The sequence below is a fragment of the Syngnathus floridae genome, chromosome 2, assembly GCF_059516105.1.
Source record: "Syngnathus floridae isolate MCC-2025c chromosome 2, RoL_Sflo_1.0, whole genome shotgun sequence".
Lineage (NCBI taxonomy): Eukaryota > Metazoa > Chordata > Actinopteri > Syngnathiformes > Syngnathidae > Syngnathus > Syngnathus floridae.
The window spans coordinates 27,361,017-27,386,612 of NC_142414.1; the positions used below are offsets into that span (position 1 = coordinate 27,361,017).

Sequence of the window (25,596 nt, forward strand, 5' to 3'; positions counted from 1 at the left end):
TTGAACGAATCCATTGGAGGAGGGAGGCCATGGCTAATGAGCTTATACTGAGCCACATCATGATTTGCTCGCTGCTCCTTGGAAGCGGTCATGGCGTCCTTTCATCGGAAAGGTTGAAAACACACTCATTACCGACCGACATTTACAAATCCAGCAGTCTGACCGCGGGTGAGTTTTATTTGCCTTCAGTTATTCACTCATCTTCCGACCTGTAAGCGTTCATTTCTGTGCTTGAGAAAGTCGTTTGAATAGCAGTTTCTCCTTAGATAACCTGATTGTAATCGCTGTTGTAATTACAGATTTTCTTTTAAAATCAATATTCAGAATTGAAGTACGCTTCTCTGATTAGCTAGTTCAAAAGCAAGCTGGTATCATCATCGCAAGTGATAAAGCAGTAAGTGGGATACAGAATATTATCTAGGCCTAAAAGTAATAATGATTTTTAAAAAAGTACTTTAAAAATGTCATCGAGCAATGAAGAGCGTCGACAAATGAAATCAAAATATTTTTTACAAAAGTCAAGCAAGCCATGTGAAGTGAACAGTGGTACCTGATGGAAAGTGACAAAAAAGTGATTTCGATCAATAAATACACTGTTGAAATATTTAAGCTTTGAGGGAAAAAAAGCGTCATGGAAATGGACTACTTTGAGCCAAACATTGACCTTTTATATTGTTTTGTTTCAGGCTCTGGAAACGAATCGCACTTGGAGTGGTGAAGCTCTATGCAGCTGAGCTGCACTGTCATGGCTTAAACAAGATGAACATCAATCAGGTGATCATTTGGAAGACATCAGCAGCTGCACCATTTAAAAGTATTTTAAAAGTTCCTTCAAATCGGTGGAAACATTGTTGGATAGCGCGTGTTGGTGAGCTTGCTGCAATTGAACATGTTTGGACTTGGTCTGCATTTTACTCTGCTACTCTGGATGGGAGGGACATCCAGCACACAAGGTTAATAAACCATTTTATTTCATGAAATCATTTGGCAACACTAACATTGTCACTGTGACACGTTTGAAAAGAAATGTAATGGCTTAACAATGATGTCACAGATTTTGAAAATTCCTTCACTGCCAGCCAGCCAGCCAGCCAGCCAGCCAATCAGCCTTGCCTTTGTATTGTCTCAGGTGAGGTCTTAGCTTCTGCCGCTGAGATTGCCGAAGCAGGCCGTCCCCTCCTATTGGGCTGCAATGTTAGCACGACAACGAGCGACACTGTCCATCAAGTGCGCTGGCTCGACAAAGATAACAAGCTCCTGCTGGCGTACCAACCCGGAGCGTCCATCCGCGTTAGCCACCAGGACTCCAACGTGCAGCTCGTCTCGTGGCAAAAGAACTCCAGTTCCATCACCATTCTAGAGGTGCGGCTTGAGCACGACGGCTGCTTTCGCTGCATCTTTGACGTCTTCCCTGCGGGCTCACAAGAAGGCATCACATGCGTCAGCGTGATTGGTGAGTTCAGTGGTTGGCAGTGCTGGCCGCTCGCTCACTCGCTCGCTCACTCACTCACTCACTCACTCACTCACTCACTCACTCACTCACTCACTCACTCACTCACTCACTCACTCGCTCGCTCGCTCGCTCGCTCACTCACTCACTCACTCACTTTCTGTATTTTACTTCAGTTTGAATATATCTGGCAATTCTTCTCTTTTCACTCCCTACATTTGAAAACAGACTGTTTTTTTCAATCCGCACATAGTCCAAGTCTTTTCCCAGTGTGTGAGCATGTACGTACTTTTGCCATCTCCGGTCTTTGTTCATTATTCTTGAGCTGTGTGCTACAAGTTGGCCTTCACTGCACTCTTTGTGCCATCTCTACTTAGACTGTTTGTTCCACTTGCGAATGGGAACGTTGTTGGGTTATTGCCTCCCTCCCTCCCGACCAGTAGCCATCTTGCTACCAGTGAGCAAGCACAGTTTGATTCCCAGTTTCGTCTTTGTTAAACTGGCTCCCGAGGTAACGTCGTTGTTGTGTAAACTTTTTACTGCATATCATAGTCCCAGCAGATGTGAGCCCAAAAAAAAAAAAAAAGCATGCGATGACACACCCCATTTTTTTTCTCCAGCCAGGGTGCATCCAGATGCTAACAAGATGGCCGTAAGTGGCGAGCTTGCCACGTTGTCCTGCCGGTACGGCCTCCCTGAGCGGGTGCACCAGGTTCTGTGGAAGAAGAAGATTGAGCAGGGGACGATCACCGTGGCGTCCTACTCCCGAGTTCACTACCATGTAGAAGAGGCACTGCGGAGTCGCATGAACCTGAGCAAAAGCCTGAGTGACACCAAGCTGGTTTTTCAGCCGGTTACAATAGAAGATGAGGCGTGCTACACCTGTGAGTTCCATACTTTCCCAGATGGCACCAGGACAGGCTCCACTTGTCTTTCTGTTTATGGTGAGTTTGGGCAGAAGGACGGAATGGCATCCAAAATGTTGCATTCAAGGAGTGTTGGTCATGATAGTCCTCGGATTCCGTGTTTTTAGCACCATATAACAAAACCTCCCAAATTTACATTCAAAGGCTGATATGTGCATAAAAAAAACAAGATTTGCAACTGAAAAATATATCAAATGGAATCATTTTAACAAATAACGGCCTGAATTTAGCATTTGCTGATTTTTTAAATTTTTTTTTTTAAGCGACACACATGGTGTAACTTGTTAGTGTTTTTGGGTGGGTCAGAAGTCAAGTCATCGCCCGACCCCACGTCACTTCAGCATGAGTTCTAATTTAAAATGACCACTAAGTCCTAAAATGACATGATGTTTACTCTGCCATTTTGGGAAACAGCTCACAACTTTGTTTCAATGCACAGATGTTTGGCCTGCGATACACAAAGTGTCAAACTTAGTGAGTGGTCAGAATAACCAGATTCTTTCTGACTTTATTTATCCCTTTATCTTCCAGTTTTACCCGAGGTGAAGGTAACCCACGCGACCTCGCCTTCAGGTGTCACCACGGCCAAGTGCACCGCTGGGTCGCGGCCCGCCGCAGAGATCACGTGGAGTATCGGCGGGTACAACCAAAGTCTCAACACATCGCTGCTTTTCCTCAACGCTGACGGCATAACGACGGTGACGAGCACACTGCTCCTCTCGTCGGGGCAGCTCACCGAGCGGTCCATCCAATGCATCGTACACCATCAGGGATTGGACAAACCGCTCTCAGTGTCCCTCAGCAACTTATCAGGTGAGCTTTCTCTCTGTTTATCCGCTGAACGTGTGAAACTACGGCCTTCGGAAAAAGAGTTGCTATTATGTTTGACAATTTTCTTACTCATATTTTTGAGCTGCCAAAATGTGTATCTGCTTAAAACCTCACGGGACCGGAATATATCCCACCGGGTCGTCGCAGGGCTTTCCACAGCGACAATCAGCGCTAGACGCTAGCTAGCTTGCAAGCTAATAGCCAGGCTACTGGGCTTCCTCTCGGCCGGCCGGCCGACAAACAAGCAGCGGGCCCGTCCGTCCGTCCGTCCGTCCCTTTTTTGTCCAGCTTAGGAATTGAAGTTGTTCTGTAAATTGTAGCGTGACGGCTGGGAAGCGACCAATCATCCATCGGTTGTGACCTGAGAGCTACCAACTGTAACGTAATTTGACAAAATGGCCGCCCTCTGAGATGGATATATTTTGTTGCTTATCTTATATTCCACAAACGTAATATTAATCTTAATGCTGCGTTCTGACGAGAGGAGAAACCTATTGTTACAAAAATAAACAAAGTAGGGATTGACTTCCCCTTAAATTTGTCAGGCGTTCATGCCTCAAGTCACATTCCAATTCTTTAACTCCCAAGTTGAGTCAAATGACTCTTCAAACTTTGACATTCGTCATGGCCTTGGTTTTGAATAGAAGCTGTATTGTTGGGGGAAATCAAATGCAGGAAATGGTTCTTTCCCCTCCTCGCACATCTGAGAGCATAACGTTGATGTATTTTTTTCTTTTTTTTTCTTTTCTTTTCTAATGTGCAGCAGTGAGTCCCTTCATTGTCAACATCATCTTGGCTTGCGGTCTGCCGGCATTCCTGATCCTCATCGGCTTGTTCGTGTATCTCCGTCGTAAGTTCTTTTTGGAAAATTGATGCAGCTCATGGCAGGGGAGGGACATAGACCGGAAAGAAAATCCTTTTTAACAACGACATTTTTTTTCGACAAGGGTGGAAAAGGTCATCTCCCAGGTTTCAGAGCTGCTTTCCTTTCCACACTGTGTGCGTAATCTTGTCAACACCCTCCTTTCTCTTCACACCTTTCTTCTCTGGAAAATGTGACGGTGGTGTTTTGAAGCCTAGTTCCCTTTTAGCTTCAACAATAGTTCCAATTTGACAAGTTTGAAAGCGGAAAGGTGCACGCACAACTAACACATATCGGCCGTCGAATGGTGATAGGTGAACTTACAATTTAAAACTACAGTCTACCCCCACTTATATCATATCATATCTTATTATTTATTTGGCACCTCTGAAGTCAGTCAGAATTCGTATTATTTATTTTTTTGAAATAAATTTCACATTTTCACCATTGTAAGACTTCTTTCCCTATTTTTCCATGGAAAATCCATACATTAATTGATCAGTGTTTTTATAAATAAAATAATTAAAATAAATAACAATGAAAATAAATTCTGAATTAGTCTCATGACCAAATAATAACACTGGCTGTATTTATTGTAGCAGTAGACTAGGAATCAGTCAGTGCAAAAATGTCTGAGCCCCTTTGGTCTTTTCTTGTTCAATTGGTCTCCTTTCTTGCTCCAAAACAGAAGTGTTTGTTTCAGCCTGGACAAAAGGGCATGTCTTTGCTATGGGTGGAAAGGAGGAAGCCTTGAGGAGGCTGCAGTTGGAAGGCTCCATGACAAAAATAATTTGCTCCCACACACAGAACAATGCACACACCCAAACTTACAGTAAAACACGAGGCTTTTTGTGTCAAATGCAAACCAACACGATGAAAACCTCCTCAAGTGAAAAAGTTTTCCCTATATCTGCAATTTTATTGACGACTCAAAGCTAAAAAAAAACAACCAGAAAACCTTAACCACATGAATGGTTTGAATGTGTTTTGTGGCATCCTTCTGAGCCAGCAGGATGTGCAAGGGAGGGGACCACATCCTGCCCACCATAAACAGCCAGTCATTACTAAGGGCACAACTGAGGAATGGCAATTCAATTTACACCCGTCGGCATCCGTCGACATCCGTCGGCATCCATCCATCCATCCATCCATCCATCCATCCATCCATCCATCCATCCATCCATCCATCCATCCATCCATCCATCCATCCATCCATCCATCCATCCATCCATCCATCCAATTAAAAGAAGTATAAATGTGATGAATAACTATTAATCCGATTGATACTCCCTGCGCACCTTCTGTAATTGATGTGCAATGACATGTTGCAAAGAAAACCATTGTTTTGGCTTCTTCCCCTTTAAAACATCCTGCACTTGACATAATATTGTGGTTTAAAAATGTCCTTCATTTGTGGTGACTTGTAAGTATGAGGAAAAAGAGGCGGGGCCATGAAATCTCACTTCTTTTTGAGAAATGCTTGTCTTAGTGGTCCAGTTCATGAAGACTGGCAAACCAGCGACCTTTGTGAGGTTGCCGTCAAATAATTCTGGTGTGACTTGCAGGTTTGGCCTGCCTGGTAGTGTTGGCTCATGAGTGAACGTTTCGTTCAAAAGAACGAATCTCTTCAGTGAACCAGAGTGAACGAATCACTTTAGGAAGTGATTTTTTCAGTTCATATGACTTCAACCAGTAGGTGTCGGTAATGCGCATTGAAGCTGGTCCCACCTCGCCGCAAAACAAAACGAAGAAGAAAATGACGTCACTTCCCGTTCACGAACGATGAGTGATTTGCATTTCCAGTTCATCGCGAGACCGGATCGGTGAGGGAACGAATCCTGGCTTTCCTGTTCGCGAACGAGGCAATGGGTCAACTGCCTTCCTTCCCGTGCATCAACGGAGCAGTCAGTGAACGTGTTGCGTCTCCCTCTTGCCGTGAACTATGGAAGCCAGCATGTCGATTGACGATTTGCCAAGGAAAGAAAGAACCACCACTTCTTTTATGCGCGTTTTCTCCAAGCTAACGGCTAACTTTATTGCATGAAGGGATGCCCCGTTATGCAACAACGGGGAGAGTCTGCTTCTCTTTGACTAATCTTGATTTTATAACACTTAAAATAACGTGTATGCATATATACGCCTAAATATTGTTATCCAATAGATCGACTACAATTTCACATTCGATTGCTGGTTTGAAATGTACTTTTATTATTATTATTATTATCATCATTTTACATTAAAGATTAAAACCTGTTAAAACTTGTCTGGTGTTTTATTCCTTGTTTTTATTTTTTTTGGGCATGAAAACAAAAATCTGACCTTTGGTTAACTACTTTATGACAATATGTATGTGTTTTACGTTCTGTAAATAAAGAGCAAGTCGTCAAATACACATTCTTGACACGTACTAAAAATGCTTAAAGTTATTAGGTACACCTGAAAATGGTGGTGTACCTAATGGAGTGTCCGTGTGACGTCACAGATCAAACTGGGGTGAGGGTGGGTGTGTCACTTTTCACTTTCAGTTCAGCTTTGCCCATGATTTTTTCCCTAATAAAGTGGCCTGTTATTAGGTACACTTGAAAATGGCGGTGTACCTAATGGAGTGTCCAAGTGACGTCACAGATCAAACAGCCAATCAGAAAGTGGGGGTGAGGGCGGGTGTGGCACTTTTCACTTAAACCAGGGGTGTGGACCTCCAGTCCTCGAGGGGCCGCATTCCAATATGTTCTCCAAGTGACCCTCGTTAAACACACCTGCGTGAAAAGTTTTAGCTTCTTTCACGTTCAAAAGGAGCTAAAAGTTTTCACGCACCTGCACTTAACGAGGGAATCACACGGACACTCCATTAGGTACACCGCCATTTTCAAGTGTACCTAATAACAGGCCACTTTATTAGGGAAATATCATGGTCAAAGGTCACAGCTGTCAAGCTCCAGTCCTCGGGGCCGCGTTCCAACATGTTTTCCAAGTGACCCTCGTTAAGCGCAGGTGCGTGAAAAGTTTTAGCTTCTTTCACGTTCAAAAGGAGCTAAAAGTTTTCACGCACCTGCACTTAACGAGGGAATCACCCGGACACTCCATTAGGTACACCGCCATTTTCAAGTGTACCTCATAACAGGCCACTTTATTAGGGAAATATCATGGTCAAAGGTCACAGCTGTCAAGCTCTAGTCCTCGGGGCCGCGTTCCAACATGTTTTCCAAGTGACCCTCGTTAAGCGCAGGTGCGTGAAAAGTTTTAGCTTCTTTCACGTTCAAAAGGGGCTAAAACTTTTCACGCAGGTGCGCTTAACGAGGGAATCACACAGACACGCCATTAGGTACACCGCCATTTTCAAGTGCACCTAATAACAGGCCACTTTATTAGGGAATTATCATGGTCAAAGGTCACAGCTGTCAAGCTCTAGTCCTCGGGGCCGCAGAAAACATGTTGGAACGCAGCCCCGACTTGAAAATGGCGGTGTACCTAATGGAGTGTCCGGGTGATTCCCTCGTTAAGTGCAGGTGCGTGAAAACTTTTAGCTCCTTTTGAACGCGAAAGAAGCTAAAACTTTTCACGCACCTGCGCTTAACGAGGGTCACTTGGAAAACATGTTGGAACGCGGCCCCGAGGACTGGAGCTTGACAGCTGTGACCTTTGACCATGATATTTCCCTAATAAAGTGGCCTGTTATTAGGTACACTTGAAAATGGCGGTGTACCTAATGGAGTGTCCGGGTGATTCCCTCGTTAAGTGCAGGTGCGTGAAAACTTTTAGCTCCTTTTGAACATGAAAGAAGCTAAAACTTTTCACGCACCTGCGCTTAACGAGGGTCACTTGGAAAACATGTTGGAACGCGGCCCCGAGGACTGGAGCTTGACAGCTGTGACCTTTGACCATGATATTTCCCTAATAAAGTGGCCTGTTATTAGGTACACTTGAAAATGGCGGTGTACCTAATGGAGTGTCCGGGTGATTCCCTCGTTAAGTGCAGGTGCGTGAAAACTTTTAGCTCCTTTTGAACATGAAAGAAGCTAAAACTTTTCACGCACCTGCGCTTAACGAGGGTCACTTGGAAAACATGTTGGAACGCGGCCCCGAGGACTGGAGCTTGACAGCTGTGACCTTTGACCATGATATTTCCCTAATAAAGTGGCCTGTTATTAGGTACACTTGAAAATGGCGGTGTACCTAATGGAGTGTCCGGGTGATTCCCTCGTTAAGTGCAGGTGCGTGAAAACTTTTAGCTCCTTTTGAACGCGAAAGAAGCTAAAACTTTTCACGCACCTGCGCTTAACGAGGGTCACTTGGAAAACATGTTGGAACGCGGCCCCGAGGACTGGAGCTTGACAGCTGTGACCTCTGACCATGATATTTCCCTAATAAAGTGGCCTGTTATTAGGTACACTTGAAAATGGCGGTGTACCTAATGGAGTGTCCGGGTGATTCCCTCGTTAAGTGCAGGTGCGTGAAAACTTTTAGCTCCTTTTGAACGTGAAAGAAGCTAAAACTTTTCACGCACCTGCGCTTAACGAGGGTCACTTGGAAAACATGTTGGAACGCGGCCCCGAGGACTGGAGCTTGACAGCTGTGACCTTTGACCATGATATTTCCCTAATAAAGTGGCCTGTTATTAGGTACACTTGAAAATGGCGGTGTACCTAATGGAGTATCCGGGTGATTCCCTCGTTAAGTGCAGGTGCGTGAAAACTTTTAGCTCCTTTTGAACGCGAAAGAAGCTAAAACTTTTCACGCACCTGCGCTTAACGAGGGTCACTTGGAAAACATGTTGGAACGCGGCCCCGAGGACTGGAGCTTGACAGCTGTGACCTTTGACCATGATATTTCCCTAATAAAGTGGCCTGTTATGAGGTACACTTGAAAATGGCGGTGTACCTAATGGAGTGTCCGGGTGATTCCCTCGTTAAGTGCAGGTGCGTGAAAACTTTTAGCTCCTTTTGAACGCGAAAGAAGCTAAAACTTTTCACGCACCTGCGCTTAACGAGGGTCACTTGGAAAACCTGTTGGAACGCGGCCCCGAGGACTGGAGCTTGACAGCTGTGACCTTTGACCATGATATTTCCCTAATAAAGTGGCCTGTTATTAGGTACACTTGAAAATGGCGGTGTACCTAATGGAGTGTCCGGGTGATTCCCTCGTTAAGTGCAGGTGCGTGAAAACTTTTAGCTCCTTTTGAACGTGAAAGAAGCTAAAACTTTTCACGCACCTGCGCTTAACGAGGGTCACTTGGAAAACATGTTGGAACGTGGCCCCGAGGACTGGAGCTTGACAGCTGTGACCTTTGACCATGATATTTCCCTAATAAAGTGGCCTGTTATTAGGTACACTTGAAAATGGCGGTGTACCTAATGGAGTGTCCGGGTGATTCCCTCGTTAAGTGCAGGTGCGTGAAAACTTTTAGCTCCTTTTGAACGCGAAAGAAGCTAAAACTTTTCACGCACCTGCGCTTAACGAGGGTCACTTGGAAAACATGTTGGAACGCGGCCCCGAGGACTGGAGCTTGACAGCTGTGACTTTTGACCATGATATTTCCCTAATAAAGTGGCCTGTTATTAGGTACACTTGAAAATGGCGGTGTACCTAATGGAGTGTCCGGGTGATTCCCTCGTTAAGTGCAGGTGCGTGAAAACTTTTAGCTCCTTTTGAACGTGAAAGAAGCTAAAACTTTTCACGCACCTGCGCTTAACGAGGGTCACTTGGAAAACATGTTGGAACGCGGCCCCGAGGACTGGAGCTTGACAGCTGTGACTTTTGACCATGATATTTCCCTAATAAAGTGGCCTGTTATTAGGTACACTTGAAAATGGCGGTGTACCTAATGGCGTGTCCGGGTGATTCCCTCGTTAAGTGCAGGTGCGTGAAAACTTTTAGCTCCTTTTGAACGTGAAAGAAGCTAAAACTTTTCACGCACCTGCGCTTAACGAGGGTCACTTGGAAAACATGTTGGAACGCGGCCCCGAGGACTGGAGCTTGACAGCTGTGACCTTTGACCATGATATTTCCCTAATAAAGTGGCCTGTTATTAGGTACACTTGAAAATGGCGGTGTACCTAATGGAGTGTCCGGGTGATTCCCTCGTTAAGTGCAGGTGCGTGAAAACTTTTAGCTCCTTTTGAACGTGAAAGAATCTAAAACTTTTCACGCACCTGCGCTTAACGAGGGTCACTTGGAAAACATGTTGGAACGCGGCCCCGAGGACTGGAGCTTGACAGCTGTGACCTTTGACCATGATATTTCCCTAATAAAGTGGCTTGTTATTAGGTACACTTGAAAATGGCGGTGTACCTAATGGAGTGTCCGTGTGACGTCACAGATCAAACAGCCAATCAGAAAGTGGGGGTGAGAGCGGGTGTGGCACTTTTCACTTAGAGTTCAGCTTTGACCATGATTTTTGATTATTTGATTTATAAAAAAGAAAAAGAAAAGGATCAGTGTGTGTGTGAACGATTTGTTGAACGATTCGTTTGAACGAATCTTTTGAGTGCAATGATTCTAAAGATTCAGTTCACTTAAAAGAACTGGAATGCACATCACTCGTGCCTGTGCGAAAATGGCGTGCTTTCCTGTGAGAAAGATAACATCCGCATTCCAGTCATATTGAGAAATGAGCCACGAGACTATTTTTGTATGCATGAATGGGCTCTTGACGCTCCCAACATGTTGTTGTTGTTGTTGTGAAAATGTACTTTCAAGTTTGGTGCTACTCCGTCCGCAACGTCAGAGCCGTTTCACTGATTTTCTTGATTTTGCTTTGGTTTTCGCTCGACAAGCGTTTATTCCGAATGCCCCCCCCTCCCCCGCTAATTATTCATGAGCATCAGAGGACACATAAGTTCGCACCACTCGTCAAAGTGTGAGAATGCGTGCAGGTGCTGATTTTGCAGATGCAAACGTGATGATCAACCGCAAGGCTCACTATGTACGACAACAACTTGCTTCACCTTCCGCTCGTCATAGCAATCAAATAAGATAAGACGAGCCTTTTTTTTTTTTGGTGGCAACAATGATCTCCGGCCAGTCGAGTGTCACCTCTCATTCCTCCAAAAGCAAGCTCGACATTTGGGATGTGAGAGGAAGCTGATGTGAAACGAGTCGTTTCCCTCGCTTGAATGCAGATGAAAGTTGACTTTCCATCATGTGTCACAGCCGATCTTACAGTCGTATATCTGCATAGTGTGAAGGTTCTTGTTGAAGCCTCCTCGGTCTCGCGGGAGTGGCGGCGGCGGCAAGCAGCTGGGGGTCGAGAGTGGCATAGGTGACGGATCTGTCGTCCTCCACCCTGCTTGTTTTTGAGTGCTTTCCTTCTTCTGCGCTCATCTCGCTGTAAATGTAGCTGCCCGAGGGGGTTGGCACACTTTGTGGTTCGCCTCTGCTTTGCTGCACACACCAAAAATAAAATCAATAGACATCATTTATAGACACATTTCCAAACGTTATGTTGCGGAGATGATTGACGATGCCTCACTTCAGTTTCGGTTCGTGTCGCGTGACCTGCATGAAGGAGATGTCATGTTATTCGATCAAATATGTTTTGGTTTATAAATGTGAACGTATTCATATTTAAATACAGATATACCACATTGACACTATTCTCAAGTATAGAGATACATATTTGGCTTTTGGGTGAAATACCAGGATGGACCTAAAAATGTATATAAAAAATACTAAATACATAAACAAGCATATGGATAAATGAATGAAAGGCTTTTCTAAAGTTTTCAATGTGCATTTCAGCACTTTTTGCATGACCTGCTGTTTTCTAAAAAAGATGCACGAGTGCAAAATTCACAACAGGTGATTGATAGTTGGCTCTCTTAATCACCACATCTCGACAATGACAACAGAGTAGGATGGTCGGTCGGTCGGTCGGCCTAGGTGTTATTTCTTTAAAAATGTTTAGTCCAAAAAGATGTATAAAATGATGCAATAAAAATGTCATTCAATGACAACCACAAAAAAATAAGTATAACTGTAAACACAAAAAGATATCTGGATGAAAACGCCTCACCTTTACACCGTTGCATTGAAATGATAGAAACAAATATCACCATGACGACAAATGCGATCGTGCCTGCAGCGGAGTACACATACATCCATCTGATCTCTTCCTTTGACATACCTGCTGACAGAAAAATACACTTTATTTCCGCGAATAAAGTATGTATATGCTAGTGTCTAATAATCATCTTAAAATATGAACAGAATGCTGCTACTGCTGCTGCAAAAAAAATCTTACTGGTGTCATTCCTAGACGAGATGTTGGTCATTATGTCATTACCTGGAAAAGCAAAGGTGGTGTGTAAGGAAGGTCCATGGAAGGTCCATGGAAATTCAGGACCGCAAAAAGACATACCATACACAGACACGTTGATGTTGTGTCCTACGGCCGATCCACTTTGACAGCGATAGAAACCTGCATTGCTTTGTTGTATATTTGTGAAACGTAACAACAGCATCATTTTCACATTGCTTAACTTCTCAAATTCGATCTCAATATGAGAGTCAACGGTCACCGGCACAAATTTGTCAATTTCCAACTTATACCAGTAGACATTGTGCGACAATTGGTCCGTGCCGATAATATAGCATTTAATCTCCAAGTCTTCCCCAAGTGGAGTCTTGTAAATTCTGTCATTCACCATGATTTTCCCGCAGTCATCACAATCTGGTCAGAGAAAACGAGAAACACATGAATTAACACAAACATATATTTAGGAGACGGTAGTAGGAACATTTTGAATAGTGAATGTAAATGTGGCCCAGTTTCAGACCTTCTAGTCACCAATTCCAAACTTGCAAGACATGTTAACCACTACACACCATGCTGGGCCACATTCTTGTTTTATCTTTTTTTTTTCTTTCCAATCCACCATGACTGTGTATAAAGGTAAGACAAATAAGGTTCTATCATCACATCTGGACTTGACAGAGTTTGAATTTATACAGACTTTTTGGGGTGAAGAAGAACACAAAAGGAAATCATACTGAAAGAAAAGCAACTTACAGCTGACACTTGACGTGAGATGCAGCACTGCCAAGCTCGAGATAAAAAGCACACTCCAAGAGTGCTTCATAACTGACGACGATACTCCCTCCACATCTTGCAACCAATTCAAAATGAGACCGTCTCGAGGCGCCTCATCGTTTGGCTACTACGCTGACAGAAATACAACTGACTCTATCTTTGCAAGTGATACGTGGAAGTACGTTTGTGAGAGTGGGTGGGCGGGTTTGCTGCTACGGAAGAACTCGAAAGAACTCAACAGTTAGTCTTCTCATGCTGCGCACAAAGTAAAAGTACAAATTTATTTCTATAGCACTCACAGAAACTTTAGCCCAAAGTGGCAACATAGAGATTTTTTTTAATCATATATCATACATATCTATGTACAATTAACATTTGGATTGTACAGAAAGACGATTCAAGAGAAAGGTTGATTGGAAACAGTGTTTCAGACTGGTGGCAGGAAGGGAGAGACAACTTGCCAAAGTGCTCATCAAAATATGATTCGTTTCACTTGGACTCAAAGGATGCCTGATGCGGTTCAATGACACACAAAGGAAGCAAGCAAGCAAGCTGCCGTTCTTTGGGCGCGCCCAGTGATCGGACAGGCTGCTAAAATTAGTAACCAAATAAATAAATAAATAAATAGAGAAAGAAAGAAAGAAAGAAAGAAAGGCTCGTCCATTATTTGAAGTCAACAGACAACTTGCCAGATTACAAAGTGTGTCACAACGTGGCCCGGTTGTTCGCAACGCGCTCCTTTGAACCCCTTCCTTTCTTTTTGCACAAATAAATGAAGTTTTGATCTCGTCAAAGCCCGACATTGAAAAGAGGAAATGAAGCCATTTCCCACACGGGACATCGCCCCGTGACGTAAAAAAACCACATCATTTCCACGATGACTTGCTCAGTGGGTTAGTGGCGTCGTCCGTTAACCAGTCAATCAGAAGCCTACGCCGCGACAGTTGAGTTGGGAACAACCGGGCCCCGTCGTCGTCGTCGTCGTCATCATGCAAGTGCTTTGCCGGGAAGACAACGCATGCGCACGAGGCATCACGTTGGCGACGGCGCCGCCGTTTGATGGTCACGCGCAAGCAAAGCCAACCGCACGCACGCAAAACCGCCCGCCGATTGACAGACGGCTGATGCGGTGGCGGCGGCCGGCGGACGAGGTCGCGGCACAGACCAAATAAATAAGCTCAAAAACATCCTCCAGCGCGTCGACCGTTTCTTTGAAAATTCAGCGAGAGGAGACCCCTCGGCGCAAATCCAGACAATGACTTCTTCGGGTGGCACACTTGATGGGGAGATGGGAACAGGACCCCGAAAGGGGGTGACGCCACAGCGTGGGACAGACAGACGCCAATGCCCATGTCGACGCTCTGGGGATTGAGATCCAGGCCTCGATTCAAGCGCTCACAGGAGACGGAACGGAGAAGCGCTCCAACCCCAGCGCTCCGCTCCCCTCCGCACTGCACAATCACCACATTGAACAGCACTTCACAAACACGTACATTTGGCGGGTCTCCTTTGCCGTCACATGATGTCCACGAAAAACTCGCAGGGATTGCCCATGGCGTGCTGCAAGGACTGGCGGCTGGCGGTCAGCTCAGGGGGAAAACTGGAGAGCTCTCTGCCGGGAGGCGTGACCTTGGGGGCCAGACGGGCCAGGCAGTAGGGCGGCGGCAAGCCCAGGGGGCTGCGGGAGGATGCCTGGCTGGGCTCGCTGCGGGCACAGGGGAAGGGCGAGGGGGCGGCGGCAGAGGCGGCGGACGGGCGGCTCCCGTGCGAGCGGCTGCCGCTGGACCGGGCCCGGCTGTGATGGCTCATTTGGCTGCCGCGCCTCCCTCCCGCCTCCGACGCGCCGCACGTGGACTTGTGAGCCTTCTCCTTGCCCGCGCCGGGGTTGGAGCCACTGCTCCGGCTACCTGTGCACAAGACCCAGTTGGTCCGACGTCAGCGGCAAGGCGCTGCAAAGTGGGACCGCCTGAACACAATACCATGACGACGGATGGCAGGCAACGCAGCTTCTGCCAGGAGCGCTTGCTTGAATGCTCTTTACAAGGCTGGCAGATGGACGGACGGACGGACGGGCGGGCCGTTTGTAGTCGTGCAATAAGACTTTTCTAAAAACCCATTTGGGAAAGGTAGAACATACTGTCATGAGCGTATTTGCCGCTACGTCGTAGAACATATGACCTAGTCATGAGCATAGTTGCCAGCCGCTACGCCATCATTCAAACGGATCCAGATCCAAGTGAGGCGCTAGGCTGCTTGCCCTATTTTGGCGACGTCAACGTGTGATGCCGGACAAAGAAATGCTTTCGTTGCCTGAGACTCATTGGTTTTGATATTGCAAATTAGGCAGACACTTCAACGCGCTCTTTGGTGTGTCTGTAAGATGTGGATTTTCACTTTACAGACCTGTACGGGCAGGCATACAGAGTGAGGACAGCAAGGCTGGCTGGATGGAGGGAGGGAGGGAAGAGGGAAGGAAGGAGAAAGCGGCGGAGAGAGAGAGAGAGGGAGGCAGGGAGGGGTTTGGATGGTGGTGGGTTTGTTGCAGGCTTACCGGTTCCCCCGGTGTCCTGGGACTACCTCCTCCCTCCTTCAGTCTACGGTTGCCCAGCAGAAACAGAGGGAACAACACAATTACACACGTCTTCCTCGGTCGCTAAACCAGGCGAAGCTAAGCTAAGCCCAGAACAGCCATCCGGGATCATCTAACGCACACACGTGATAAATGGTGCCAAACAAACGGGAAGATGGATTCCAGATGGGCTGGCCCGTTCAACAAAGTGGGCGACCTGTGGGCCGCTGGTCCAATAGCTCTCTTACAGCAGATTTCTTTGGCAAATTTCAACAGTGGCACAGGCGTGCCTACATACGTACGTCCATGGTGCATTTCACCCACCATCACCAGGAGGGAGGGAGGGAGGGAGGGAGGGAGGGAGGGAGGGAGGGAGGGAGAGCTGCAGTATTCCACACGGCCTCGACGCACACGGCAGGCAGGCAGACAGACAGACAGACAGACAGACAGCGAGAGAGCGTGCGACATGAGGAGAAAGGTCTCGATGACGCAAACGGGCATGCTTCGAAAGTCAAGCGGACCCCCGCCTAGTCACCGTTGCCTTGCCACAGTCACTTATTTGCGTTGTTTCTTTTTTTTTCTTTGCTTCAAAGATGCCGCTAGAGAGTGGGAAGCGATGCCGTTGAAGGAGTGAATGATTAACGGCAAGTTTGAAAACCAGTACAAAATTCAAGTGTGTTTCTCAACGTCAGTGTTTTGCTTGGTGTTTCTTTCTTATCTTGACCGAGTGGCTTTTGACTGTCAGATGCCATATTGGCATATTGAAGGATGAGCCAAAGCGCTGTCAACTTTGGGATCCCACTTTGGGACAGACGATGTGCCCTTTTCTCACATTCAAAAGTGGCCACTTGTATTTTTCTCCCGCAATGCGGCAGGTCGTCGTCGTCGTCGTCGTCTCGTTGACAGCGCAAGTCAATCGATAAAGCGATAGCTAGCCGAACAAAGCGGCCGAAAGAAAATTAGGCCCGCTATTTGCTGGGGCTGGCGGTTGCAAACGGCGGTTTGGCGAGAAGACGCCGTTCCGCTTGGAGATTTGGAAAAATGTCTGTCGGCTCACGTCGCCACGGGTACTCACCCTCGCTGTGCTGGCTGCCCGCGCTGCCGCTGTGGAAGCTGTGGCACGGGTCCGAGTATCCGGGCGGGAAGCAGGGCGGCGCGGAGGGGAAGGGCGGGTAGGGGAAGGGCTGCCCCCCCATGGGCCAGGGGTTGCCGGCGGGGGGGAGCGCGGCCGAAGCGTCCTGCTCGGAGCCGCCGCTGCCGGACCCCTCGTTCAAATTGAGCGAGGCCATGTCTTGGTGAAGAAACAAGCGGCCCATCAGGCGAGTGAGCTCAAGCAATCTGGCCAGCCACGGACGGCACGCCATCGACACTTTACTTTGGCAGAGGTCCCCAAAGGTGTAGTAGCACTGTTCCGAGAAGGTGATCTTGTTGACGGTGTGTCTCAGGTAGCCGTGTTTGAGCAGACTGCTGGCGTACTTCCTGGCATCCCGCCGGTCTTTGAAGCCTTCCACTCGGGAGTAGAGCCAGTCCACCACGTCAGCGCCTGGCGCGGTGAGAAAAGTCACAGACTAACGGTCAAGCTGCTGCTAGCGAGCTACGACTAAATGGCCTGGTCTGTTGACAGAAGAAAGCTTTCTTTTGCTCACCAATGACAGCATTGGCAATGGTGATCTTTAGCCACATTCTGTCCCGGATCTCCAGGCCAGAGTCTGCCAACTGCATAATCTTGACGACGGTGGCCATGTCGGTTTTACTCGTCGATAGAGGCAAGTCGTCAAACTCTGCAAAGATGGCAAAAGGACGGAGACAACGAGGACAAAACGATGCAAACGTGCGCTCTGCGATGACGCGACGGTGGCCTGTGAACTCGTTACCATAGTGGGGATACGGTCCCGTCAGGGCGGTGGTGTGCGAAATCCAGGCAGCGGGGTCGATGGGTCTCACCGGCTCAGCTGCTCAGAGACAATGACACGGCTTTGCTTTCCACGCCGTCTTTGGAGATGATTCTCGCATTCGGTCCTACCTCGAGGGATGGTGAAGTAGCTTCGAGGGGAGGGGTCCCAACATTTGGCAACGGTTAGACTGATTGGACTGAAAAGGAGACACGGGCTCAGTCAGGAATAGTTCATCGTCAGTCGGCGCGCTTCTTCTTTGCTAACGTCCGCAATTCAGACACAAGGTCAACAACTTGGATTGAATTTGGATAGCGGCCGATACCAAATGGGGGGATGCGCCGCTCTTCAAATGCCATTTGTGACGGAAATAGAAAAGCCAGATCGGCTATTCTTTTGCGTGACTTACTCGAACGTCGGAACTTTATCTGCAACGGCTCAAGGGCGTTGATTGGGGTGGGGGGGCAAAATAAATGTTTCAGCAGATTTGGAAGCACGAGTTCTTACCCGGTTTTGGAAACAATCTCTCTCAGAATCCGCACGGCGTCGTCGTTGCTCATGTTCTCAAAGTTGACGTCGTTCACCTGAAGAAAGAGACGTCAGAGCTCGCTAACTGACGACCGGCGGAACAATATCAACAACCCGAATCGGCATTCCCCCATACCGATGACATAGGAAGTGGCCATTCGTTTGACACAAAGCCAAAAAAATGCATCGCATGATCTGAGAGCCGCCGTTTTTAGATGTAAATGCCTACGTATACACGTGCCTACTTTTTGGTTTTAACCAGCAGCCTTCTTCTCATTCTTGACTCAAAACAGCCCTCTAGTGGCCGCGAAAAAAGTGCACGCGCGGTTGGATCGCTTTACAATCGAATGCTAGCAATGAAGATCCGTGCACGGCAACATGGAAAGACGCAAAATGGAAGGAGCCACCGTTGCGCTTCTGAAATGAAACCAAACGCTCTCTTTTCATACGCCGGCACGGCACGGTACCTGCAGCAGCATGTCGCCGGGTTCGATCCTGCCGTCGGCGGCCACGGCTCCTCCCTTCATGATGGAGCCGATGTAGATGCCGCCGTCGCCTCGGTCGTTACTCTGACCCACGATGCTGATGCCCAGAAAGTTGTACTTTTCTGGTGGCCGGAACAAAGAACAAGCTTCAGTGAGAGCAAAAGGTTCTCTCTCGCTAAGCTATTCAAGGAAGCCGATACGTAGATTCAAGAAAATGGACGCGTCGCGGCTCGCACGCTTCGGCGCCGAAAGTTTGCGGACGGATGCGAGGAAGTAGCTGCAAGTCAACGATGGGCGCGGCCATCAAAGACGTCGCGTCGCGCACGGTACGTTTGAGCCCGCGTCAAGTTCTGCCACTCACCCATGTTGAGTGTGACGGTGATAATGTTGAGGCTCATGGTGGAGTCGGTGATGCTGCTGAACGATGAAGACTGCGAGGGCAGAGGGAGGGAGGGAGGGAGCGAGCGAGCGTGACGGCCGTGCGTGGCGGACGGCCGTGCGTGGCCGTCGGAGCCGGCAGTCGACGTCGCCCGCCCGGCCGGCCGGCCAATTTGCCCACTCACCCGGTCCATTTTGGCCACTTTGTGCCTGCGCCGGCGGAGCTTGTGCCTGCGCATCAGCTGCGAGGAGGTGCTGTGCTCTGTGGAGCTGCTGAGCCTGAGCGGAAAAACAAACATGGGAAATGGTGCGGGCTACGTGAGGAGAAAAACGCCCTTACCTGCTGGCGTCTTGGTCATCCTCGCTGTCGACAAAGGAGCTGGACTCCAGCTCGCTGCTCTCCACCGAGGGGCTGTCGTAAGCCGCGGCCGAGTCCCTGGCCGCGCGCTCCGATTTGCTGTGACCGTTGATGCGAGGGACTGGGAACGAGCGGGAGACAGGTGGGCGTTGAGAGCGCCCGGCCGAGGGACCGTGCCGTGCCGTGCCGTGCCGCGCCGCGCCTCCCAAATAGCCAACGCTCGCCCGGGTCCACGTCGCTCCGCTTTGTCGTATACTTACGCTGGGTTTCCCGAGCTCTCCTCCGCGCCCGCTCCCTTTCTCGCTCACGCCGGTGACTGAGGAGGGACTCGGTGCCCGTCTCGGGATCCGGGCCGTCGCGACCGCTCACCGCGTTGGCACTGCGATCGGGAAGAAGTCCGGTTGGCAGCAGAATGGCAACATTTGTGGTTCTGCACGTAATATGAGGTACGCCTTTCAAATGCACCGCTCCGGCCGAAAGGTGACGCCTTTTCCGGGGTGACCAAAAGTCAGGCCGGATAGACTCGTGGAAAGGCCGATCGGAGGCTTCCGCTTTCGAAGTGAAGACCGGGGGGGGGGGGTCTGCGGGAATTGTTATTCTGTCAGAGAGGCTTATGGGCTTTGCCGAAGCCGCGCGTCCACTTTGGCAAACGTCTTTCTTCCGCAAGCACGCATAGTGCACGCGTAACGCGAGTTAACGCTCGGCGAGCACGGGCGGCCGTGAGCCCAAGACGGCCGCCGCCGGCGAGACGCACGTCACGTCGCAACGTCGAGCGGGGCTCAGGACGACGAGCCGCATCTGGCCGCCGGCCGTGAGGCTAGTGCAGCTTCCAGATCTGGAGCGACACGATCGAAGGCTAAACTGCAGCTGTGAACAAATGCAACCCCATCCCCCCCCCCCCAGCCCTTTTTTCAAATCCGCCAGCCCCTTTGCTGCAAATGTCTGCCCCCTCCCTCTTGGGAATCGGAGATGACTGCTTTTCATGTGCGCTCATCGGGATTAGCAACCTGCACAAGCTCCTCTGCCGTGGAATGCCGTATATAAGGCACAAAAGGCTAATGAAGCGGTCATCATATTTAGGGAGAGCGGGAAAGGCAGGCTACGGCGAGGATGAGCTTCATTTGCTCTGCTGACTCAAAGAGGAAAAGAAAAAAGGCTGGGGGGGGGGGATCATCGTGCGAAGGTCGTTGCACTGTCACATTGCACCGCATGGAGGCAGTCGTCCGAACTCCAGCTGGCTGGGAACAATCAAATTGAGAGGACAAGATGATGTTCGGACAGGCCAGCAGAGAGCAATCTCGAGCCAAAGGCAGAATTAAGACGTACCGCTCGCTCAGGACATTTATTGCTTGTTCTCAATATAGAGAGCCTCGGTCGGGCCCGCCATGGCAACAACGGGCTATATTCGGCGCCGTATTCTCCAGGTATTGCTCATCGGGCTGCCTAGGGAATGCTCCGGCATGTGCCAAGGACGACGGCAATCGGGGCGCAAAGGAGAGAAAACCATTCCGAGGGCTGGTGACTCGAGAGGGGCCCGCATGCGGTGGCCGGCCGGCCAGCCGGCCAGCTTCCTGACCGCAGACTGCATGCGGTGGCCGGGAAGCTGCCTGCCTGCCTGCCTGCCTGCCTGCCTGCACGCGTCGGTCGCCCTCCTTTCCCACGTGCCCCACCCACCATGGCGGGCCAGGCGTTCCACATTTCTATGGCATCACCTGGATTCTGGGCTGCGTACGCTGGGCTGCATTTTGGCCACGCCGCTGGAGGTGAAGTGCAACATGGTGGAGGAATTAGAAAGACCTCATTTGGAGCAGGAGCGAAAATGCCCCTCCCACATGGGGACACGGAGGCAGGCCTCTCTTCATACGGGCGTCTAACTTTCTTTACCATCGTTTGGCATACTTTTATCTTAAAAAAACGTTCGGGGGAAAAAATGTTCTCAAAATAGCCCTATTTCCCCCCCCCCCCCGAAAAAAAGGTCCATTTTGGGAAGAGGAGTACCTGATCATGTCACAGCATTTTTTTCTTTTCTCTTTTCTTTCCTTTTCCATGTGGCAGCCAGCACACATGGATGAGTGCTCTGAGTGACGAACGAATGCTACTCAATGACTGGCTGCAGATGGAGATGAGCACCGCAACTGCATTTGTACGGCGAGCGAGCGAGCGAGCCAGAGAGCGAGGGATCAAAAAGCGGCCCTGGAGCACAGTTGACCCCTGGCACGTACGCGGCACGTTCACGCATCGGCACCGAGCAGCTTTGCCTCCCTCCCTCCCTCCCTCCCTCCCTCCCACCGTACATCCATCTCTGCGCAGTAAAAAGGACACCATTGCGCATACACGACAAGCGGTGGGTGACGGACGGGCCTACTCACTGGAAGGACGGGGGCCGGGAGTCACCGATGCCGCCGGTTCTTTCCAGAGGAGGCGGCAGTAGCTCCGGGTTGCTCTCTGTGCACTGGGATCCTCCATCAGAGTGAGCGCTCTCCGCCAGCACCAACTAGCGGACGGAAGCAAAGCAGCAATTTGACACTTTTTCGGTCTGACAGTAGTCGTGCGTGTGCGTGTGCGTGAGATGAAGCGTGAGCGGATCTAATGAAGCAGCCCAACCTAAACGCACTTGGAGTAGAGCTGAGCCGCGTTTGCATCGCGGCGTCCTCGTTTGCATCGCGGTGCCCGCATTTGCATATCGTCAGACTTACCCAGGACACCACCCTGCCGTTGAAGCAAGGCAGCTTGGCGTTGTCGTCGGAAATCTCCTCTTTGACGACCCTACGCAAAGAAGCACAAGGTCAGGGCGCCGCCGCCGCCGCCGCCGCACACCTGCTCCGCGAGTGAAAGGTGCCGGGAGCGAAAAACAAAAAATGCCACTGCAAAACTTTGTGCGAGTGGGAAGAATATTGGCCCGTTTCCTGTGCGCACCCTCGAAAGTGGCCTTTCACTTCGGGCAGCGCCATCGTCATCCTGTCTCCTCCCGTTGTCTCGGCAAAGGAGAGGACAGATTTGAGAGAAGCGGGCCTTCTGTGTGGCCAATCAAGTCTTTTTCCTCAAAATGACATCTATCGGGTGAATCGAGGATTGTAATTGACACGACTTGACTCAGAGATTTGCAAACGAGCCGGCCGGATTAAGCGGAGAAACCGCCGCGCCTGCCTGAGCATCTGGAACGTGGATGATGTCATCGAAAGACAGCTCCATTAGCGTAGCCACTCGATTTTGTTCAATACATGAGGATAAAAAGAGCCGTCTAACGATGTGCGCTGGCACCTTGGACGGACGGCCCCGCAAGAAAAGGTTCTGTCCTTGCGGTTAACCGTTGACCCGCCAGGACAAAGTTCAACGGCAAAGCCGATGACGTGCTGCGGCAAGTCGCTTCCTCTTACCGGAACGGTGTCAATGATTGACAGGTCCGCGTGGGAATTTCTGCTAAGGTCCAAATTTGCTTGGAACGGATCAGTGAGGCTGGACGGGCCTCGGATAGCGAAACGCGGACAGCGTCCGCTACGAATCGGGCGCAAATCAGCGCAGCGAGTTCAGCCAAGCCTCGGTTCCAGTCTGCCGAAGCCTTCCTCAAAGCGCTGAGAAAAATGGCGCCGGGAGAAAATGGCTGCAGCGCGGCAGGGGGTCCACCGGATGCTCATTTCCATTTCAAACGGCGTCTGCAAGCGCAACCCGTTTGCGCTTCTCCTCCTTGGCTCGGCAGCCTGCCGCCCTCTCCTTTCAGTCGCCGGACGGCGTCAGACGCCGCACCGTCCCAGCGTTCTCGGAGGCCCGAGAGAGAGACAGTTAAAGTTAAAGTCCCAATGATCATCGTCACACACACATCTGGGTGTGGTGAAATTTGTCCTCTGCATTTAACCCATCCCCATGTGATTTTAATCCATCCCCTGGGGGAGAGGGGAGCAGTGAGCAGCAGCGGTGCCGCGCTCGGGAATCATTTGGTGATCTAACCCCCCAATTCCAACCCTTAATGCTGAGTGCCAAGCAGGGAGGCAATGGGTCCCATTTTTATAGTCTTTGGTATGACCCGGCCGGGGTTTGAACCCACAACCTTCCAGTCTCAGGGCGGACACTCTACTACTAGGCCACAGAGACAGAGAGAGAGAGCGAGAGAGAGAGAGAGCCTCTGACGCCTCTGGATAGCGCTTGCCCAAAAAGCGCTGGAGGCCCTCAGCTCAACAACAGCACGCGCCGTTCGCCGTGATCCGAACCGGGCCGCTCGGCCATCGCAACCAGGCTGCTCGGCCAGCAGAACCGGGCCGCCCGGCCGTGGGAACTGGGCCGCTCAGCCACGGCAACCTGGCCGCTCGGCCATCAGAACCAGGCCGCTCGGCGTCAATCCAAACATTACATACAGCGAGCGGGCCGAGCCTTTCCGATGGCTTTCCTGGTGCTATTGAAAGGAAAAGTGGACGTCGCACATTGCCCTAGCCTCTGCGTGCACCCGAGGCGTGGTTTTGAATTGAGTGATTATTGCCTGCAACACATTTCTCATGAATGATAGTTGACAACGTTTGAGAGAGCATGCTTTTGACTACTGACTTTTTGCAAAATACATTTCTTATCGAGGCTTGGCGGACCATTCGGGAGGGATGCTGTTTGAAAGGAGAGACGAGCCAAAAGAAGGCATGTTTTCTCCTGTCGGATGAGTTGGAAACGACCCCTTTGGGTGGCAGTACGCACCGGACTGGTCGCCAGTCAACGGCAGGGCACTCACGCCCGAGGACAATTCCGTGTCCGACAAAGCAAACGTCAATGCTTTTGGAGACAACCGCTACGGGCTGCTAGTCCAGTCCAATGACGATACGGGCGGTCTAATATTAGTCGCCTCGCCGCGCTCACTCTTGTGGACGGACGCCAAGTGCCAGCCTGCCAGCCAGCCAGCCCGCCCGCCAATGCAGACATGATCACGGCGAGAGAGAATCCAGTCCGTTCAAATGAAAGACGGAATGTTTGATACGGCTCTTGTGTCGGCGAGAACGGTGAGCGAGAATCGACATTTTACGGAGGGGCCATGGATCACATTCAAGATTGACGGATCAAATCAATCGCGACACAAAGCAGAATAATAAGGAAGCCGACTGTTCACCTGCAGACATGACGCTGCAACGAACCAGAGTGTGCGCGTCCGTACGTACGCGTACGCGCGCGCGCGCGATTCGGAGGCCACCGGACGGATCTGGTCTGAGCTCGAACACTCGTCTCCCTGGCTCGTCCACGGCGCACTGAAGCGCCGGCCGGCCGGCCGGCCGGGAATAACGAGCAGGTGCCAGGAAGTGTGCGAACACGCGCGCGCCCGCCCGACCGCACGCACGCGCTGCTCCCGGCAATAAGACAATCGGCACAACAACAAGCACAACGACACTCACCCGAAATCCTGGTCCATCGATTTGAAGAAGAATTTGTAGTTGTGCACGGGTCGGTTGCTGAGCACATTTTTGAAATCGGCTAAGGTGACTTTGTCCGGAGAAACGGCCAATTTGACCAGATAGGGAGTCTCCTCCTCGTCGATGTGATAAATGATTTTGGTCTCCGCCATGAGACCGAGAGGAGGGCGAGCATTGACAGAGGCACACCGTAAGGGAACGGCAACAACTGCGGGCTGCCGCCGCCGCCGCCGCCGCCTCTGCTCCGCTTAGCAGCAGAACGAGCAGCACGCGCTAGTAAACGAGCGTCCGCTTCGGGGACGAGCCCCGCGTGGACTCCGACATGTTCGCCGTCTTTCTGCTCCACCGCGGGCTGTAAAACAGGAAGGGACCGTCCACATCCACATCCTTGCCATTCGCTGCTGGGAGGAACGTTTGCTCGCTTCGCTGGCGACGCGCTGCTGCCACCGAGCGGCGCTTTCGGGGACTGGTCGTGCACGCGAGGCGGCGGCGGCGGCGGCGGAAGAGCGGTGAGACGCGGGCGCCGCCTTGGTACGCCCGCGTCGCCGCCATATTGGGTGTGGAAGAGTGGTCGACCTTCATTTGTCAATCGTTTGACACCACCACGCCCTCCTTCATGCCTTTTCGTCGATTTCTACTTCAAATCTTCATACCAAATACATGTGTGTGAGGTTCAAAATAGTTTTCAGACTATGACATAAAATGCCGGAGGAGCTTAACTGCACTCCAGACATCCCCACAGCCCCGGTGTCTTGTCAATACGACAAGGTGACTGGGATTTACTTTTCACGGGAAATAAAAAAAAAATGCCCCCACCCCCAAATGTTCTGTAATGATTCATTGGTGAAAATGATCAGTCATTGTCATGTTGGCGCAAGTCGTGTTCATATAGCGGTGTCGGGTAACAT

General features: G+C 50.0%; 3 protein-coding genes across 12 annotated transcripts; 1 reads left to right on the forward strand and 2 right to left on the reverse strand.

Moving 5' to 3' along the window:
• Positions 1-3: 3 nt before the first annotated feature.
• Positions 4-6,328, forward strand: LOC148402999 (OX-2 membrane glycoprotein-like). 6 transcript variants are annotated; one of them, XM_088400586.1, is made up of 8 exons: positions 4-168; positions 687-774; positions 860-953; positions 1,130-1,453; positions 2,071-2,394; positions 2,908-3,189; positions 3,974-4,057; positions 5,873-6,328. In XM_088400586.1, exons 2-8 carry the CDS (start codon positions 760-762, stop codon positions 6,091-6,093), a joined length of 1,344 nt encoding a protein of 447 aa, XP_088256712.1. In that variant the 5' UTR covers positions 4-168; positions 687-759; the 3' UTR covers positions 6,094-6,328. The 6 variants fall into 6 exon arrangements, with proteins under 6 accessions (XP_088256712.1, XP_088256702.1, XP_088256718.1 ...); XM_088400576.1 differs by having other exon boundaries at positions 5-168; positions 3,971-4,057; XM_088400592.1 differs by lacking the exon at positions 5,873-6,328 and adding an exon at positions 5,082-5,134 and having other exon boundaries at positions 6-168; positions 3,971-4,057.
• A 4,479-nt stretch (positions 6,329-10,807) lies between these two features.
• On the reverse strand, positions 10,808-13,284 carry LOC148403000 (uncharacterized). Of its 2 annotated transcripts, none has more exons than XM_088369951.1 (6): positions 13,077-13,284; positions 12,426-12,737; positions 12,309-12,350; positions 12,081-12,191; positions 11,538-11,563; positions 10,808-11,449 (listed from the first exon to the last, which is right to left on the reverse strand). In XM_088369951.1, the coding sequence occupies exons 1-6, from the start codon at positions 13,144-13,146 to the stop codon at positions 11,225-11,227; spliced, it is 786 nt and encodes a 261-aa protein (XP_088226077.1). In that variant the 5' UTR covers positions 13,147-13,284; the 3' UTR covers positions 10,808-11,224. The 2 variants fall into 2 exon arrangements, with proteins under 2 accessions (XP_088226077.1, XP_088226076.1); XM_088369950.1 differs by having other exon boundaries at positions 12,081-12,194.
• Positions 13,285-13,350: 66 nt separating this feature from the next.
• Positions 13,351-25,146, reverse strand: dvl1a (dishevelled segment polarity protein 1a). 4 transcript variants are annotated; one of them, XM_088369945.1, is made up of 15 exons: positions 24,671-25,141; positions 22,004-22,073; positions 21,677-21,801; positions 19,568-19,686; positions 19,290-19,428; positions 19,135-19,228; positions 18,933-19,002; positions 18,554-18,693; positions 18,066-18,142; positions 17,690-17,757; positions 17,541-17,618; positions 17,313-17,447; positions 17,042-17,209; positions 16,742-16,957; positions 13,351-15,004 (listed from the first exon to the last, which is right to left on the reverse strand). In XM_088369945.1, exons 1-15 carry the CDS (start codon positions 24,838-24,840, stop codon positions 14,613-14,615), a joined length of 2,061 nt encoding a protein of 686 aa, XP_088226071.1. In that variant the 5' UTR covers positions 24,841-25,141; the 3' UTR covers positions 13,351-14,612. The 4 variants fall into 4 exon arrangements, 3 of the variants coding, with proteins under 3 accessions (XP_088226071.1, XP_088226070.1, XP_088226073.1); XR_015857312.1 differs by adding an exon at positions 15,077-15,202 and having other exon boundaries at positions 14,855-15,004; positions 17,313-17,618; positions 24,671-25,146; XM_088369947.1 differs by adding an exon at positions 15,649-15,691 and having other exon boundaries at positions 14,900-15,004; positions 17,313-17,618; positions 24,671-25,145.
• Positions 25,147-25,596: the final 450 nt, after the last annotated feature.

Bases quoted from the DNA above. Each gene is read 5' to 3' on its own strand.
- LOC148402999 (XM_088400576.1), top strand. The intron at 954-1,129 runs GTTAATAAACCA...GTATTGTCTCAG, and splicing joins AGGGACATCCAGCACACAAG to GTGAGGTCTTAGCTTCTGCC. The intron at 3,190-3,970 runs GTGAGCTTTCTC...TCTAATGTGCAG, and splicing joins GTCCCTCAGCAACTTATCAG to CAGTGAGTCCCTTCATTGTC.
- LOC148403000 (XM_088369950.1), bottom strand. From the start codon at position 13,146: ATGAAGCACTCTTGGAGTGTGCTTTTTATCTCGAGCTTGGCAGTGCTG. The intron at 12,195-12,308 runs GTAAGATTTTTT...TTTTTCTGTCAG, and splicing joins CTCGTCTAGGAATGACACCA to CAGGTATGTCAAAGGAAGAG. The intron at 11,450-11,537 runs GTGAGGCATCGT...TGGTGTGTGCAG, and splicing joins CGACACGAACCGAAACTGAA to CAAAGCAGAGGCGAACCACA.
- dvl1a (XM_088369944.1), bottom strand. From the start codon at position 24,840: ATGGCGGAGACCAAAATCATTTATCACATCGACGAGGAGGAGACTCCC. The intron at 19,229-19,289 runs GTAAGGGCGTTT...TTTTCCGCTCAG, and splicing joins GATGACCAAGACGCCAGCAG to GCTCAGCAGCTCCACAGAGC. The intron at 18,694-18,932 runs GTGAGTGGCAGA...TCCGGCCACCAG, and splicing joins CACCGTCACACTCAACATGG to AAAAGTACAACTTTCTGGGC.